This window comes from Anser brachyrhynchus (assembly GCF_964034855.1).
Source record: "Anser brachyrhynchus genome assembly, chromosome: 17".
NCBI classification, from domain to species: domain Eukaryota; kingdom Metazoa; phylum Chordata; class Aves; order Anseriformes; family Anatidae; genus Anser; species Anser brachyrhynchus.
Genome location: NC_137710.1, coordinates 11,750,087 through 11,765,284, shown reverse-complemented (window position 1 = coordinate 11,765,284; position 15,198 = coordinate 11,750,087). Strand labels below are relative to the sequence as shown.

The 15,198-nt window shown below is 44.3% G+C and overlaps 1 protein-coding gene across 2 annotated transcripts; it reads left to right on the top strand.

Annotated features, from left to right (window-relative positions):
• The first annotated feature begins 1,990 nt into the window (after positions 1 to 1,990).
• PRKAB1 (protein kinase AMP-activated non-catalytic subunit beta 1) lies at positions 1,991 to 14,693 on the top strand. Of its 2 annotated transcripts, XM_080559165.1 has the most exons (11): positions 1,991 to 2,059; positions 3,979 to 4,052; positions 5,465 to 5,634; positions 6,268 to 6,320; positions 7,204 to 7,378; positions 8,221 to 8,387; positions 9,814 to 9,907; positions 10,897 to 11,011; positions 12,294 to 12,427; positions 12,909 to 12,977; positions 13,060 to 14,693. In XM_080559165.1, the coding sequence occupies exons 5-11, from the start codon at positions 7,214 to 7,216 to the stop codon at positions 13,135 to 13,137; spliced, it is 822 nt and encodes a 273-aa protein (XP_080415291.1). In that variant the 5' UTR covers positions 1,991 to 2,059; positions 3,979 to 4,052; positions 5,465 to 5,634; positions 6,268 to 6,320; positions 7,204 to 7,213; the 3' UTR covers positions 13,138 to 14,693. The 2 variants fall into 2 exon arrangements, with proteins under 2 accessions (XP_080415291.1, XP_080415290.1); XM_080559164.1 differs by lacking the exons at positions 1,991 to 2,059; positions 3,979 to 4,052; positions 5,465 to 5,634 and adding an exon at positions 5,906 to 6,052.
• The last annotated feature ends 505 nt before the right edge of the window (positions 14,694 to 15,198 follow it).

The following is a 15,198-nucleotide window of genomic DNA, read 5'->3' as shown; positions in this document are numbered from 1 at the left end:
CAGTCGAACACAGGTCCTTCTCCAGCTTCACCTCACTTGTGCTGGAAACAAATGTGGTCCTTGTACAACCAAATCATTCTGTGATAGACCCAAAGTGAGGTATCCAATGTTTCGATAAAGAAAGAAGAAGAGCAAATGACATTTTACTGCCTAAATCAGCAAGACCCCTGGGTGACAGCAGTAGTTATGGAGGGCAAAATGCAGTTGTCCAGCTGAGGAATTAGTGCCTGCTTTACATTTTGAGGGCCGTACAAAAAAAATTCAGTATCTGTGATAGGCACTGGAAATTACTTTTCCTTCATCACCATCCCTCTAGGTTTGGATTTGACCCATTACCATTATACGTTGCACCTGCCAAGGTTGATGAAGAAGAAGAAAAAAAAAAAAGGTCTCATATATGCTCTGAATTATGCTAATTCATGAAATAGAGGGGGAAAAAACAGTAAAATGTATTTCAACTCAATGTCTGTGCCCTGGGGAAAAGAACAGTCTTCCTTTCACAAATCTGCTCCAGGCTTCCATTTTTTTCTGCAGTCTTCCTGCATGCTGAAGGCACGACTAATGTCTGAAGTCCAGCTCTCTTTTCTTTCCTGCGTGTATTACAGGCAGAGACAGATGGAAACTTGAAATTGCTGGCCTCAGCTTCTGGATCAGATTAGCATCTTTCGCTTCTTACAGGGCAGCTGCATTCTGCAAAACAGCAGTGTGTATGTATCTTGATATGTAACCCTAGAACAGGGCTTCTAAATATAAGAGGAGTTTCTTTGCTGCTGTATGAAGGGGGCCAGCCAGCCAGCCAGCATGTGGTGTATGTTTCATCAGATTGCACAGCAAAAAAAAAAAAAAAAAATCACATCAAGAGGAGAATATGAAACTCTTAGGGTGCCTCCCTGCAAGCACACCCAGGAGTCCACATCTTGTGACTTGAAGATCAGCACTGGCTCCTCAATTTATGTGGTTGTAGCTACAATTCATGAACACTGTGCCTCAGGTGTCCAGAAGCTGTTGCCTCTGTACCCATATCTACGGATATGTGCTCACAGTATGAACCGTGTTCTGCCTCTCAGCCTGGAGACAGGTTGTATCTGACTGCTACCACAGTGTCTGTCACTCTCAAAATCAGCCCAGATACCTCTGCTGGGACAGCGTGTGCACATCTCTCTGTAGGCTCGTTTCCCTGTCTGGACACTGTCTTTGTCTGTCAGTTATTTAAGATGGATTTTATTCCTGATTTGCATCAGTAGGGAAAAGACTGTGTCATTTTCCAAGTTATTTTGTATTTTGTGTGCACTGTGTATGCATATATAAACAAGAGGATACATTTGAAGTACTGGGTTCCACAAAGTAAGTGAGATTTAAATACAAAAAAAAGTCACTGGGCTGATTTGGGGCCAACGTGGTACCACATCCTGGTAACCTGACAGCTATTCAGGGGCCTTTATAGAACGTTGTTTCATGGAGGGAAGGATCCATATCATCAAACCTTCACTCCTGATGATGGGGTAACTAAGAGGAAGCTGAATAGACGTGGGGCCTGCACTGCCTTTGGAGAAGATACCTCCAGGCAAAGTCACATGGGGAAGGGCAGTGCAGGACAGTCTGTGTGGTGTCTGCCTAACCTACAGCTCTTCTGAGACTGAGCCCTGAGTCTTTCATAGGCAGTACCTTCAGGCTGAAACACTATTTGAAAGTTGGCTTTCTGTTACTATCCTCCCATCTCCTACCTCATTTGTAACTAGTAGGTCTCTGAAGGTGTGCATTGCTGTGTTGGAGTAGAGGAGTTGAGATGGGATGCAGTGGTCTGTCTACGAGTGATTTTTTATGTGCGCTCATGATTTTCCGTTTCCCAAGCACAACGGCATGTTCTGCACGCACAGCAACGGCATGCGCTCCTGAAATGTGAGTGAGCCTTTAAGGAGGCCGCCCGACTTCCTCTGCATCACTCCCTGGCAACCTGGCGAAATGGGCTAAATTCAGAAGTGACCTAAATGGAGGAGGGCGGTAGGAGACGGATCACTCAGCCACTATAAAGGTGTAAGAACAAACTTGGGAGCCCAGGGTAAGAAGGAAGATTATAATAAGAATTTTAATGGGGAAGTTTCTGCAGTTTAATTTTTCCTGTCTTGAGCTCCAGGGTAAGTTCTGCTGCTGCTACCAACTAACTCACTTGTCCCTATGGCACAAAAGCTAAGAGAAGCACTTGCTCATATATCCTTTTTAATGCAGTCTGTGTCATGTCTGAATTTGATCTACCAGCTCATGACTGAGGATAGCTCTTCTGTTTTTGTCATATCAAGCTGCAAAGCTGAGTGAGCTTCCACTTAGCTTGCTGCTATGTCTCTTTGGCTAAATAAGCTTGTGTCATGTCAAGGAAAAAGAACTTTGCCAGATACCAACAGATTCATCAGGACTTTAAACTGCACAGTTGGAGACTTTTGGCCATTGCACTTTTTTCAACGCACACTCTGGGGTAAGAGAAGGGGACACTTCACTGAAATTAAAGGATGCACAGCAGTTTGAGGGGTAGCGGTCAGCCGTAGCAGCCTCATGCACTTATATCTCAACCAGTGTGTGATGGGGGCTTACTTGCCTTTTGATTTTAACTAACTCCAGGAGATAACCCAAACAGGGAAACTGGGATTTTGACCTAGAGCACATGCTGGTGAGTTCTATCCCTTCCCCAGGGCTAGCACTGGAGTTCAGCTTTGACTTTTTGTGCCTACAAGTCTACAAGGCTATTGTCTCCACCCCATTTAATCAAAGATAAATGTACCCATAATACAGTTCTCTCCTGACATCATTTCCATTCTTTTTTGGCCCTTAGTTTCTTCAAAAATGAGTTATCTGATGAAGACAGATGATAAGTTACAGCTTCAGAGGGTAGAGTGACTCAGTGGTAAAGGTGACACTTCACTTGACTCCTCAGCCAGTGCTGCACGGAAAGTGCTCTGTCATGACTGTTAGAACTTTGACAAAGTCTGCTGAGTCTCATAATTTTATGAGCCAACAACTAAAATCCCTTAAAATTAATTTCTGTATAGGATGCTCTGTGTGAGTTTTAATAGGCCAGGCCTAGTTCATATTTATTAAAGAAGGTCGATGTGAGTAAGGAAAGAAGGAGCTGACCATTCTGTGTGGCTAGTGATATGATAAATAACACGGAGACCACCTAACTCCTAATATCCTGCAGGTGTTTTATAAGCATCTCCTGTTAGAACCGCACATTGCCATACGCAGTGGTATAGGACAGTCATGACACCTCAGAAAGCATTCATTGTTTTATGGGGTCATGGAAAATCTGAAAGTGAGCTGAGCTCTTTTTTTTTTTTTCCCAAGTGAATTTCTTATTTAAAATTATTAAGTTACATTTTCCCCTGATTTTTTTTTATTACCTTGAAGCTGTCATTTGCAATTTAAACTCTCGTTGTGATTCACCGTGCAATTTCTATAATACCACTCTTTTCCTGAGCAGACAACCATAAATCTTAGGGTATTCAAATTGTCATTGTGATCAATAATACCAAAGTAATTTTGTATTTGTTTTGTGTGATGTCTAAATTTAATGTTTACTTAAGATGAGTACTCGTTTCCTGGAAATGTGGGTAGTTAACACAAGCTGGGTCCTGAATTTGCCAGAACAAAATAATTTTCAGTTCTTTATTTGTATTTAACTATAAGATTTTGCAGTAGTCATTCAGCCTAGCGTCATCTCCATTTGCCTGATGGAAAGCTAATAGCTAAAGGCAAAAGTGATTAAGAGTCTTCTTGAAAGTTATGCTCACAGTTAGTGTTAGAGGCAAGAAAGGTTTTTTTGTCTGATTCTTCTCAGTGAAAGTCCTTCGTCTCGAAAATATGTCAGTTTAGAAGACCAAAGTTTGTTAGTTGTCAACAGTTGTCATAGTAAATGATTTCAGTAGCAAGTGACACCTCTGACATTCTCACTAGGGAAGTTAACCAGAAACCTCATTTGTGATGTAGGAAATACAGAAGTCTTGATGGAAGAATGTGAACCCGTTCCCCATCTGGCAGTAACAAGAGGAAAGTTAAGACAGGTATGTAAAGGGGCACGAGTAGAAAAGGTGTTTCCTAGTTTTCCTTTGGGATGTGGAGACAGACATGTCCTGGATGAAGTGGAAGAAGGGGAGTTTTTATGCCCTTCAGGTTGCAGAGCATGGAAGGAGGCAAAAAATCACAGTTGCTATTAAGGGGAGGAGCAAAACTCCCATGTTCCAGAAAATCAGTGGGCAGATGATCTTTGCCAGGCCATCGTGGCATGTCTTCAGCTAATCTCTCGCTTCCCACATCTCCTTTATGAACAGCTGTAAGGGAATTGGGCTCCCACTCAAGCTGACAGGTGAAAACAATACTCCAGTGCTTATGAGGACCATACATACAGACATGCACATGAGGAGGTGGGGTGATGATTTACTGGGCAGCCACCCATGTAAGACTCATTGTTCGTGGTATAAAGACAGACAGCCCTCATAAGTCATGGGGACCAGGCACAACAAAAAGTTACAGGCTGATTCCTCCAGGACTGTGCTGCTCCCACCTGTCCCAGCTGTGGCAGTGAGGGAGGACAATCAGTTGGAGAAAGCAGTCATGGGGTAAGAGGGAGGAGAAGGCAGCAACATTGAAGCCCAGTTATCAAGAGGCTGAGAAGCCTGTGCCCATTGCCTCTGTCCTGTCCACAGTAACTCCCAAAGGTTTGGCATGTAGCACCCCGTGAGGTGGTGCCTCACTGTGTAGGGAGGAACCACGACATTTTAATACCAAAACTTTAAATTGAGTGATGCTTGGGCCTACCATAAACCACTTAATGACAGCCTCATGAGCTATTAGCAGTCCCTATCCAGAGTTCATTACTGGTCTGTGCTCATTACACATAACAAAAGCCATTGCAAAGCAGAGAATGGGCCCTAACGGGAATGTACCTCTGTGTGCAACGAGTATGGCTGGATATTGTGTGGGTCATCGCGATGGTCCCACTGGCAAGTGAGGGCAGGACAAAGCAGCGTGTGTTGTATCTCCAGCCTGCACCGCAGCCAGCTCTGCAGACATAACCAGCACAGGCAGAGGCATGTGTGTTAGTGCTGGCCGAAAAAGAACTGGGGAAACAAAACAATCAGGTTTGTAGATGATGAATTTAAGAGTGCTAAGCTGTGTTAAATATCAAAATAACAGCAGCTGCATTTTATAGCAGTGTAACCGTTCTGCAGGAGCTGGGCAAGAGCTGCCCACACACATTCCCCTCTCAGCCCCTCTGACAGGCTGTCCCGTGCCGGGGTATTCCACCCATGAATGACAAATTAGCAGCAGCTGGTCCTCAAAACATGCTGCAGGAGCCAGCACTCAGGGCAGCACACGGTGAATCCGTCTGTCCCGGCAGAATTCTTCCCACCACACAACAGCATGCCACGAAGATACGCTCTGATTTGGTAGCAAACCTTCTGTCTGTTTGCAGGTTGCATCGACTGGGTAAGGAAAAACAAACCAAAAACCAAAAAAAAACAAACAGCACCACCAACAAAAGCAATTCCCTTGTGACAAGAACCTGGGAACTCACAGCCCTCACAGCTTCGTGCCTGTCAAAAAAGTAGAAGAAAGACAGCGGCAGCAGATGGAGAGCCAAGGGTAAAGGAGATAGTGCAATTGGAAATGCTTAGAGAAGTACATTAGAGAAATACACATGTATAATTTAATTTGGGGAACATTTATTAGTTCAGGACCTTCTCTGTGGGAAGCAGAGCCGGGTGCTATTGGTTTATGCTCCCTCAGTTGCGTTCACACAGCCGGCTCTCGCTCCGGATTCACCAGGAGCAGCAGCGCCTTTCCCCTAGGGCCCAGGGGCTCGCTGCCCCCGGCTCTCTAAAACCCCGTGGTGGAGACTGGGGGGGGGGGGAAATAGCCCCAAGAGGCCGGCGAGGAGCCAGGAGCTGGCGCTGGCAGCCCGGGGCAGGGGCCTGCAGGGCCCGGCAGCTCCGCGGGGCGGCAGCGGGGACGCGGAAGCGGAAGCGAGGGCGGCGGGGCCGGGACCGGGACCGGGAGGGCGGTGGGTGCAGGGGGCTTCTGTGGGGGCCGGGGGGACCCTGCCGCTTGTCTCAGGGGGCGTGGGGGGGTCCCGGGCAGGGGCAGCCCCCCCCCCGGCGCCGTTGAAGGAGCAGCGGCGTGCGCCCTGCCGCACGGGGCCGTTGCCGTGGTCACGCTCCCCCGTGTTTTTTTTTACCGCTCCAGATGAATTCTTTGCTGTTTTGTTTGCTTCTCCAGGTCCGGCACGCCGAGACTGGTTTCAGGGTGCGACTGAGCTGAGATCTCTGCAGGTAAAAGTCAGGCACCCTCCGAAATGGGAGGCTACGGGGGCAGTGGCCTCTGTACGTACATGCATCGTGCACAAGGCCCTGTTTGCATGGTTCCACATGGCCCCCTGGGACATCTCCAAGTTACTGCCCTGCAGCCATCTGTAACCTCTCAGTAGGATGGGCTATGTGCATGCAGGAGGCAGAGAGCACCCACTGTCACCCCTCTCCCTGCTGGGGGGCTGCACAGGCTCCAGAGCCGGAGGGTTTGGGCTCCGGAGCTGGAGAGTTCGGGCTCTGGAGCAGGAGGGTTTGGGCTGTGGAGCTGGAGGGTTTGTCGTGCTGCCCGTGCTGCGGGCCCTGGTTGCCCCAGACAAGAGTGGAGACTGGAGGCAGCCTCATCAGTGGGGCCATGCCAGCTGTGCTTTCCGAGCCCCAGTCAGCTGCTGTAATGATCCTTCAGCAGGTCGCCACCAGAGCTAACTTGTTATTTTCTACTGAAGTCACATTTTTAACAGGCTGCTTTTGAAGCGCTCTGACAGTTAAGTTCTGCTGATGTTTTGACTGATGTAGTAGAGCATTGTATGTATGGGTGTTTCAAAAGACAGAACAAGCACTCAGCTTGCGAAGGCAGAATATGAGTGCTGCAGTGACAGATACCTGCCTGCTGAGCTTTTAGAGTGGCCAAGTCTTGCAGGGATATTAGGATATTGAATTGTAACACAGTTCAAGGGTAGTTAAAAGTCGTCATTTACTGTCAGTGTTCTGAGATGCTAGTACATTGGATTAATGGAGGTTCTTACACTTCAGCTCAGAACCCAGGACTACTGATGATCCTGCTTTCCTGCCTAATGGTGTTCTGGCTTCAAAAGTACATATGCCAATCGGGCTTTTTCTGCTGTTTTAGGCCCTTAAAAATGGGGAACACAAGCAGCGAGCGAGCTGGACTGGAGCGTCATGGGCATAAAGCATCCCGAGGTGACAACTCAGGAGGAGCCATCAGTACGAAAGAGGGTGATAGACCAAAAATCTTAATGGATAGTCCTGAAGACGCAGACTTGTTCCATTCAGAGGAAATGAAGGTATGGCTGGTTCTTGCCTTCTGACATTACTGGCTTGGGCACCCTGTCCAGCTGTAATGCCACACGGTTGTTAGCAACCTACAGTTATTCTGTAACTGAATTTACACACAAAATTGACTGCTTCCCTTGTTTCCCACACTAAGGAAAGATATACCATTGATATTCAAACAGATAAAATGTGTAATGTCTTGTTTTTCAGCAAGTATTAATTGTAAAAAAAAAAATAACTGTCTCAGCTTTTGCCCAGCTAACTACAGTGACCCATATTCCTTCCAATCCTTAATGCTCTTGCAGTCACCCACAATGTTTAATCTATTATTTTCCATATTAAAAGTTCTGTTAACTGCTTTTTTGCTCATTATTAGGTGACTGGTAGAAACTTTTTGCTGTGCAACGTGTTTCATGAGAATATCTAACAATAAATTACACTGTTAGATTTTTACTGTTGTACAAAGCCATATCCTGTAAACAACTTGTAACCTTTCTGGATCCAGCTACAAATTTTGTGCCTACCACATTTGTGCAATCTAAATACTTAAGTGTATTTCTTCTTAACTATCTTTCTTTCATCTCTCTTTTTAACCTAAGTTAGGCTTCAGGGAGGGGGGTTATTTTGCCTTCCACTCTTTCTGTAAATTTGGAAAGCTTTAACAGCTTTGCAAAATCCTTGCAAATGAACAGTATCTAGAAATGCCCACTTTCTAATGTTCTTCTGACAAAAACTACATATAGACTTATACCTTAGAGAATCATGCCTAAGTGCAAAAATATGTATAGTGAAATATCAGCTGTCGAAGGCTGCCAAGAAGGAATTCATATTGATTAAAATGTTGTGCTTGTAGGCTCCACTGGAGAAAGAGGAATTCCTAGCTTGGCAACAAGATCTGGAAGTGAGCGATAAAACCCCTACTCAAGCTCGACCAACAGTCTTTCGCTGGACTGGAGGAGGGAAAGAAGTTTATTTATCTGGGTCCTTCAACAACTGGAGTAAAATTCCTTTGACAAGGAGGTAATAAGCTTCTTTGATCAATGATATTCCCTGTGGACTGGGAATGCTTGGAGAAGTGAGAAAGATAGTCAGCTGATAGACTGGTATAGCACTTGGATATGGATCAGTATAGTGCTTACCACTTTGCTGCTTCTCTCCTGAAGCTCTTGGCAAGAATCTGAGTTTCTCTTCATTTTTTAACTTTTGGATGGCTGGGAATGACAGTTGGGTTGTGTGTCAATTTTAAGGAGAGGTTTGTTCTCCATTTGCTATGTTTGAATGACCCAAAACAGTTCTTGCTGCGCAGAGTCTGCTGTCTGGGATGGACTTGGGGTATGTAAAACGAGGCTTCTTTTAAGCATAGTGTCTCTCATGGCACATATACTTTCTTGTCATATGATTGGTTTTTGTCCAGCTTCGTGACAGTTTGCTCTCCTGCCATTTTCTGGAGTTTCTCATCTCAGTGGGTATCTGCTTGCATTGTAATTGTTGCAGAAGTGTCTTAATCTCTTAGGAAACTTGAGGGAGGAGCATGGTAGCCTGATGAAATAAATGGTATTGGATGGAAAAAAAGGGTACTGTAGCAGTATTGCAGTCATTCTCTAAGTAGAAAGCCTAGGAGATGGGAAATGGTGAAATCAATCTGGAAGAAGGCCAAAAACGGTTCTTTACAAAATCTGAAAAAAGCAGGTTCGTCTCTTGTCAGGTTACATACTGTAGGGAAGGAGATATCTGAACCTCTTTAAAGGCTGAATAAAATATGTGTTACAGAATCAAATATGCTGAAGTAGAAGAGTTCATTGTGCTGCTTACTTGAACAGAAGAGAAATACTGGCACTGCATGGCTTGTTTGAATTGCTCACATAGCATCAACTGTTTCTCAGCTTCTTTGAGATGCCTATAAAGAATCCTGAAGAATCAGGAAGTTCATAGCACGACAGTATGAAAATTGCTACGCAGCAGCTATTCTAACCCAAAATACCTCAGAAGTACTGAGTTGCTGCTTTCATCTTCCAGTTGCTGTTCATTCATTTCATTTCTGAAATGCAATTTGTGATGACAAATACAGAAAGACAAGGCAATATAAGTAAGCCGATCTTGTTACCTTAACAGGAGACTTGCAGATAAAATGAAGTCTTGTATACTAACGAGTAACACAAAGGTGTGAGAATGACTTTAAAAAAGCCCAGTGCTAATAATTCCTGGATTTCAGGACTGTGGATGTTAATTTTGAATGTGTTGTCACAGAAGAAATTATTATTAACGTTAACTCTAGTTTGAGTATTTACCTTAGATTTTATCAGAGAGTCTCTTAAACGTGGTGTTGCCTTTTTAAGTTTTCACATATTAAGGAGATTTGTATTCTGTGTTACAGTGTTTGTCATAGTTTATATATTGATGCACTTTTCAGAGCATTTTAGGAGAGATTGTTTGTTTTAAATTCCAGTCACAACAACTTTGTAGCGATCCTGGACCTGCCAGAGGGAGAGCACCAATACAAGTTCTTTGTCGATGGGCAGTGGACACACGATCCTTCAGAGGTAATGCTTTCTTCAGTTTGCTATATTTAATCATTGAGGCCTCTGAAGAGGAGAAACTGAGGGGTTTCTGCACCAGTAGCTGGTCTTTTCAGAGAGGAGGCATTTATTAACAGAAACGGATTGTTTAAGCTGCTGAGATAGTTCTGATCCCTGCTGGCCTAGGTGGTGGCGTCAGATTGACAGCCTCAAAAGACAGGAGATTTTGTAACAAATGGGTGACAAGGTCTCTTGGGTCTTCATTTTTAAGAGATTTTGAGCTGTCCTTGTCTGGTCTCAAATCATCTTTTAAAGCACTATAGCACTGCTGACAGCCTAAATCCCTCTGTGCTACACTTGCTGTCTGTGCCAGGAAGTTGATCTTGCTGGTCTAGAACTTTCCATTGTCCAGTAATTGTGCCAGTTGTGCCAAAACTTACCAGGCCATTTCCTCTTCCTCCACCATAAAACAAGTGTTAACACTGTCCCACCCAGCAGTCCCTACCTGCTTCAGAACTAATGCACAACTTCTGGTTGCAGTCTTCTTGCTGCTTTGGCAAATCTTGCAGAATTTACTTTACAGTAAAATTAGTTCTTAGAAACCTCTGCGCTGGACTCTAGTCCTAGCTTTAGCAGTACACCTGCAATACCAACCTTACCAGATACCAGCCTGGCTCTGAAAGGCCCGCAGAAGCTAAAAGTAAAGCCTAGCTCCTTCTGTCCTCACTGTTAGCTTTAGCCCAAACCTAATCCTTGCCTTGTCTATAGCCAAAGAATTTCTCAAGTCATGTTGACCTAGCAGGTTCAACTGACATGAGTCTCTGTCTGGTTCTAAATCCTGCACCTGGCCCTTAACCTAACACTGAGCACTAGTGAACTCCTACCTTATCTGGTACCAGCCTATTTTAAAAGCAAAATACTTCTTTCTTGTTAATGCTGATTGCATAGTTTTGAGAATTCTAATAGTCCTGCAAGCTTTTTTATTCTGACTTTTTCATCCTGTTTCTTCCCAGCCAGTAGTAACCAGCCAGCTAGGCACTGTCAACAACATCATCCAGGTGAAGAAAACTGACTTTGAAGTATTCGATGCTTTGATGGTGGACTCCCAGAAATGTTCAGACATGTCTGGTATGAGCAGTATAAAATAGTAATTTTATATCACACTTAGAGCTGTTAAAACTTCTGTCTTCCTTTATGTCTGGAGTTAAAGCTCCAGTATAGATTAACCTCCCCTTTTGTCAGGCCCTCTGGACACAAAGAAAGAATGTGGAATGCACAAAAGAAGACACCTCTGACAGAGCAATAGAGCTCATAGTAGATCTGATTGAGGAGGAAGTCATGTGTGCTTAATAGCAGTTTGCCTGTGAAATGTGAAATGACTGTTTTTAGCATGCTCGGTAGTGCATCAGTCTGTACCTTACAACATCAAACCAATGTTGACAGCCTATATTGTTCCTAGTAACATCTTGCTCTGCTAAGGAGATGGGCTGAGGAGGTTACAAGTTGTGTGTCAAGAGGCAGAAATTAGGTACATCTTAGTAATGCTACTATGGGCTGATAGGATATAGGCTCATATCCTATCAGTTTAGTATAAGTGATCTATATCTTAGATCAGAATACTATGAAAAAGTTATTTTAGTCTGATGTTTCAGGTTCTAGTATAACAGAAGAGAGGTAAGATTGAGCTTAATCATCTCTGAAATCAACCTTGCCAGCTGTCCTTTGTAGACCTTTGTAGGGACGGAGACTGTGACTCTATTCAGTGTTCAGAAGATCTGTCCTTTAGGCCTGAGGCAGAAGATGCCTTTGGCTTGTTTTTGCTGTATGCCACTTTGCCCTGGACAAAGCCTTTCTGGAGAAAGTGTAATTTGTGAGAGTTGGGCAGTACAAGAATCCGGGAGGAGATTCTAGTACTTGAAGCCCTACCGTACCCCTGCACCACCCACGTGTTGTAAAAACCTTTCATTATTTTGCTTTAAATTCTGAAAAGCACTTTCTATTAAGCTGTCCCTGCACTGCAGTAACACTTACCTTTTACATGTGCGTTCCTTTGTGTGTGGTACTTCCCTTGCAGGTAACATTGTGGCTCAATGCTTAATATTAAGTGTTTGATGCAGAAGTGACAGGCAGAGATGACAGTGAAGGTCTGGAGTGCAGTAGGCGCTTAGAACTCAGCCGCCCAAATCTGCACAGCTAGTCTCAAAGCAGACAGTTTTTGGCCATCTTAAATCACATCTTGGGCAGTGACCAATCCTGTTTTATTGCATCAACTGCTGCAGCTCATGTATTTACATGCCATTGATTTATTTTGGTCACGTGTTCCTGGATGTGCGAATCCACTTCATACCTGTAATGCACAGATATTCTTACAGGCTATTTTAAGAGTAAATATTTAACATCTCTCTGGCAGAGTTGTCGAGTTCACCTCCAGGACCTTACCACCAGGAGCCCTATGTTTGTAAGGCAGAGGAACGCTTTAAATCTCCACCCATTCTTCCTCCACACCTGCTGCAGGTCATCCTGAATAAGGACACAGGCATTTCTGTAAGTACATCAGTCTGTTTTTCTGAATAAGGGCCTTAAGGGTGTGAATGGATGGGGAAAAATCTGGAAGACTGAAGGAAAAGCCTTACAGTGGTTGCCATGTTTGTAAGTTTCATATTATATTAAGAGCAGGTGGATCCATCTGAAGCAACTTACCTTTCTACTTAAGAGAACTGGATTGCTGTTTTATGCCCCCAAACCGTAATCTTCCTACTGCAACACTACTTAAATGTCAGGAGCACATAAGAAGTAATTGAGATCTGTTTCATGATGGCAGTGAGGATGCAGAGGGTTTCACCCTGGAGGGATCTTGTATCATTCTGAAACTTTGTCTGCTTTTTTTGATGGACTGTGTGCAAGAAGCAGTACGACGCATTTGAGCATGTGGCTAGTTGCAGATGGTGTTTATCACCCATCAGCTCTGACAAGTAAGCTGTGAGTTCTGTTATTTTCACACTGTCTCACTTTCTCTTTTTTCCAGTGCGATCCTGCTTTACTCCCTGAACCCAACCATGTCATGCTGAACCACCTCTACGCACTTTCTATCAAGGTGAGAGGCCAGGACACATACTTCACACTAGCAGGTTTTAGATAACTATATAATATGCTCACTTGTTTTCAATCTCCTGTAGGATGGAGTGATGGTGCTTAGTGCTACGCATCGTTACAAGAAGAAATACGTGACTACTTTGCTGTACAAGCCAATATGAACATCGTAGTACTTTGTGACCAAGTATTCTGGGCCAGTGCAGTCTCAGAAAAAAAATATGCTTCTCTTACCAAATGTATTCCTGCTCTGTGCTGTAGCAAATGAACTCTAAATTCATATTGTTTCTGAGACTTCCAGGTTCTCCTATATTTGCCTTATTTTCCCAGTCCCACCTTGGATGTTCTTGGAGACGGCAGCTCCATGGCAACGAGACTGATGGCAAAGGTGTCAGTGCCCATTGTCAGTTCAGTTAAAAAACACACTGATTCAATAAGGCTGAGAAATGTGAGGGCAGCAACAGATTAAGGACCTTCAGAGCGCCAGACTATAAGAAATAAACAAGCCAGCCTAAAGTCTAGAGAGTTCAGGATTCTTGTGGAATCTTATCTGAGCTCAACATCAGCAAAAGCAAGCCCATGACTGCTTTCATAACTTATGTGCATCAAAGTCACAATTATTTCAGTAGCAGGTTTCACACTTGTATTGCTGAAATAAGGGTGAGGAGTGATGATTATTTTGTAGCGTCTTTTCTAGGCAAAATCATTGACACAATCACCTGCGCATTCATTTTTATTTTACAGTAGATTGGGGTGCTCTCTTTCTACTGTGAATAGCTCTGTAGTTTTTCTCTTCATGAGAACTGAAATATAACTTTTCCCCTGTGGAATTTCTGTAATTGAAGCAATTTCAGTTGCTTTTACTGGCTGGGTTTTTCTGTAAATCATAAATGTGTCTTGCAGTAATCTGCTTTTGCAACCACTTTCCCTTGCTGTCTGATAAATTCCTCAAGCTGGGTTAGGTAGCTGTAATGAAATCAGGATATTCCATTTAGGGATTAGTTCTTCAGTAACAGCCGCTGTCAGCCGACTCAAAGGTGACTGTAAGGTGCTTGCATCCCAGCGGCCAAAGTCCTGCTGTGAGTGGCTGTAACATGCTGGATGCAGCAGCATTGCACCTCCTGTGCCCAGGGCTGGCGCTGGGCCTCCTTGTCAGCAGCACTGAGCACAGGTGTAAAATCCCTGGTACTTCTAAAGCCAGGGCTGTGATAATTGCTGCAAATTTTATTCTATTTTCTCAGTGATTATAGTAATGCCAGGTTGCCCGTATGTGGTATTTACAGCCTGTTTAATCCCCAAATAAATGTAACACTAATGTGAAACTGCTTGCTCGCGTGCCTCGGGCCTGCCTGGAGAACCCATCCCAGGAGCCGACCTGCTGGGTCTGTTCCTGTTCAGGGCTGGTGCCTGAGTGCCTGTGCCAATGACAAGCAGCCCCAGTCCCCCTGGGGGAAAGAGCACGTGGAACAAAGGAGGGGGGACAAAAGCCGCAGCAGCCAGCATTCAGTGGAACCACAGTGGAGGGTGGTTTGCCATCCTCTTCTCTGTTAATTAGCCTTGTTGCAATATTCGGAGTCGCTCAGTAGATCTGGGTCTAGTGCAATGATTTTCTTGGAAAACTTTCTTCATTCTGTGCTATGGATGGTATTTGGTATTCTGAAATACGGAATTGCTTTTGTTTTCAGCCTCTTTAGAACCAAATAAAACATTTTCAAGAAAAGTGGATGGTGCTGTTGTTAGCCTTCCCATTTCCGGTGACCTTAGTTTCCTTGAGTCATTACGTGTTATAAGTAGTGATTGGCTGATTAGCATTTTATACCTTGGTGGAATGGGCAAGCTTTTTGTGGAGAGATGCAGCTTGGTCTTTTGCAGTTACTAAGTTGTTGAAGGCTGTGTTAGTGTGTATTTGTGATGCAACATTTACAGTCCGATTATTTGTTACAGGCCCCAGTGATCAGGTCAGAAAGAAAAAAATTGATCTTGGCCTTAAGCCACCCCTTGCTGTTTTTGTTAAAGCAAACCACGTTGTAAGCAAACCGTTTGTTGTTCTGAGCCTTTCTCCTGGGCAGCGTGTAATGCAGGTGGGCTGGGGTTTGTGGTGTCAGAGGCACACCAGGTACAGCATTGGCTTCATCTGTGCAATGGGACAGCCTGCACGTAAGTTTAGTAGCATCAGACAATACCAAGTCTGGGGGTTGCATGAGCAGAGCTGGTAGAAGCATATG

Excerpts from the sequence above, each read along its gene's own strand:
- PRKAB1 (XM_080559165.1), top strand. The coding sequence starts at position 7,214 with ATGGGGAACACAAGCAGCGAGCGAGCTGGACTGGAGCGTCATGGGCAT. Across the intron at positions 7,379-8,220 it reads TCCATTCAGAGGAAATGAAG|GCTCCACTGGAGAAAGAGGA; the intron begins GTATGGCTGGTT and ends TTGTGCTTGTAG. Across the intron at positions 12,428-12,908 it reads ATAAGGACACAGGCATTTCT|TGCGATCCTGCTTTACTCCC; the intron begins GTAAGTACATCA and ends TCTTTTTTCCAG.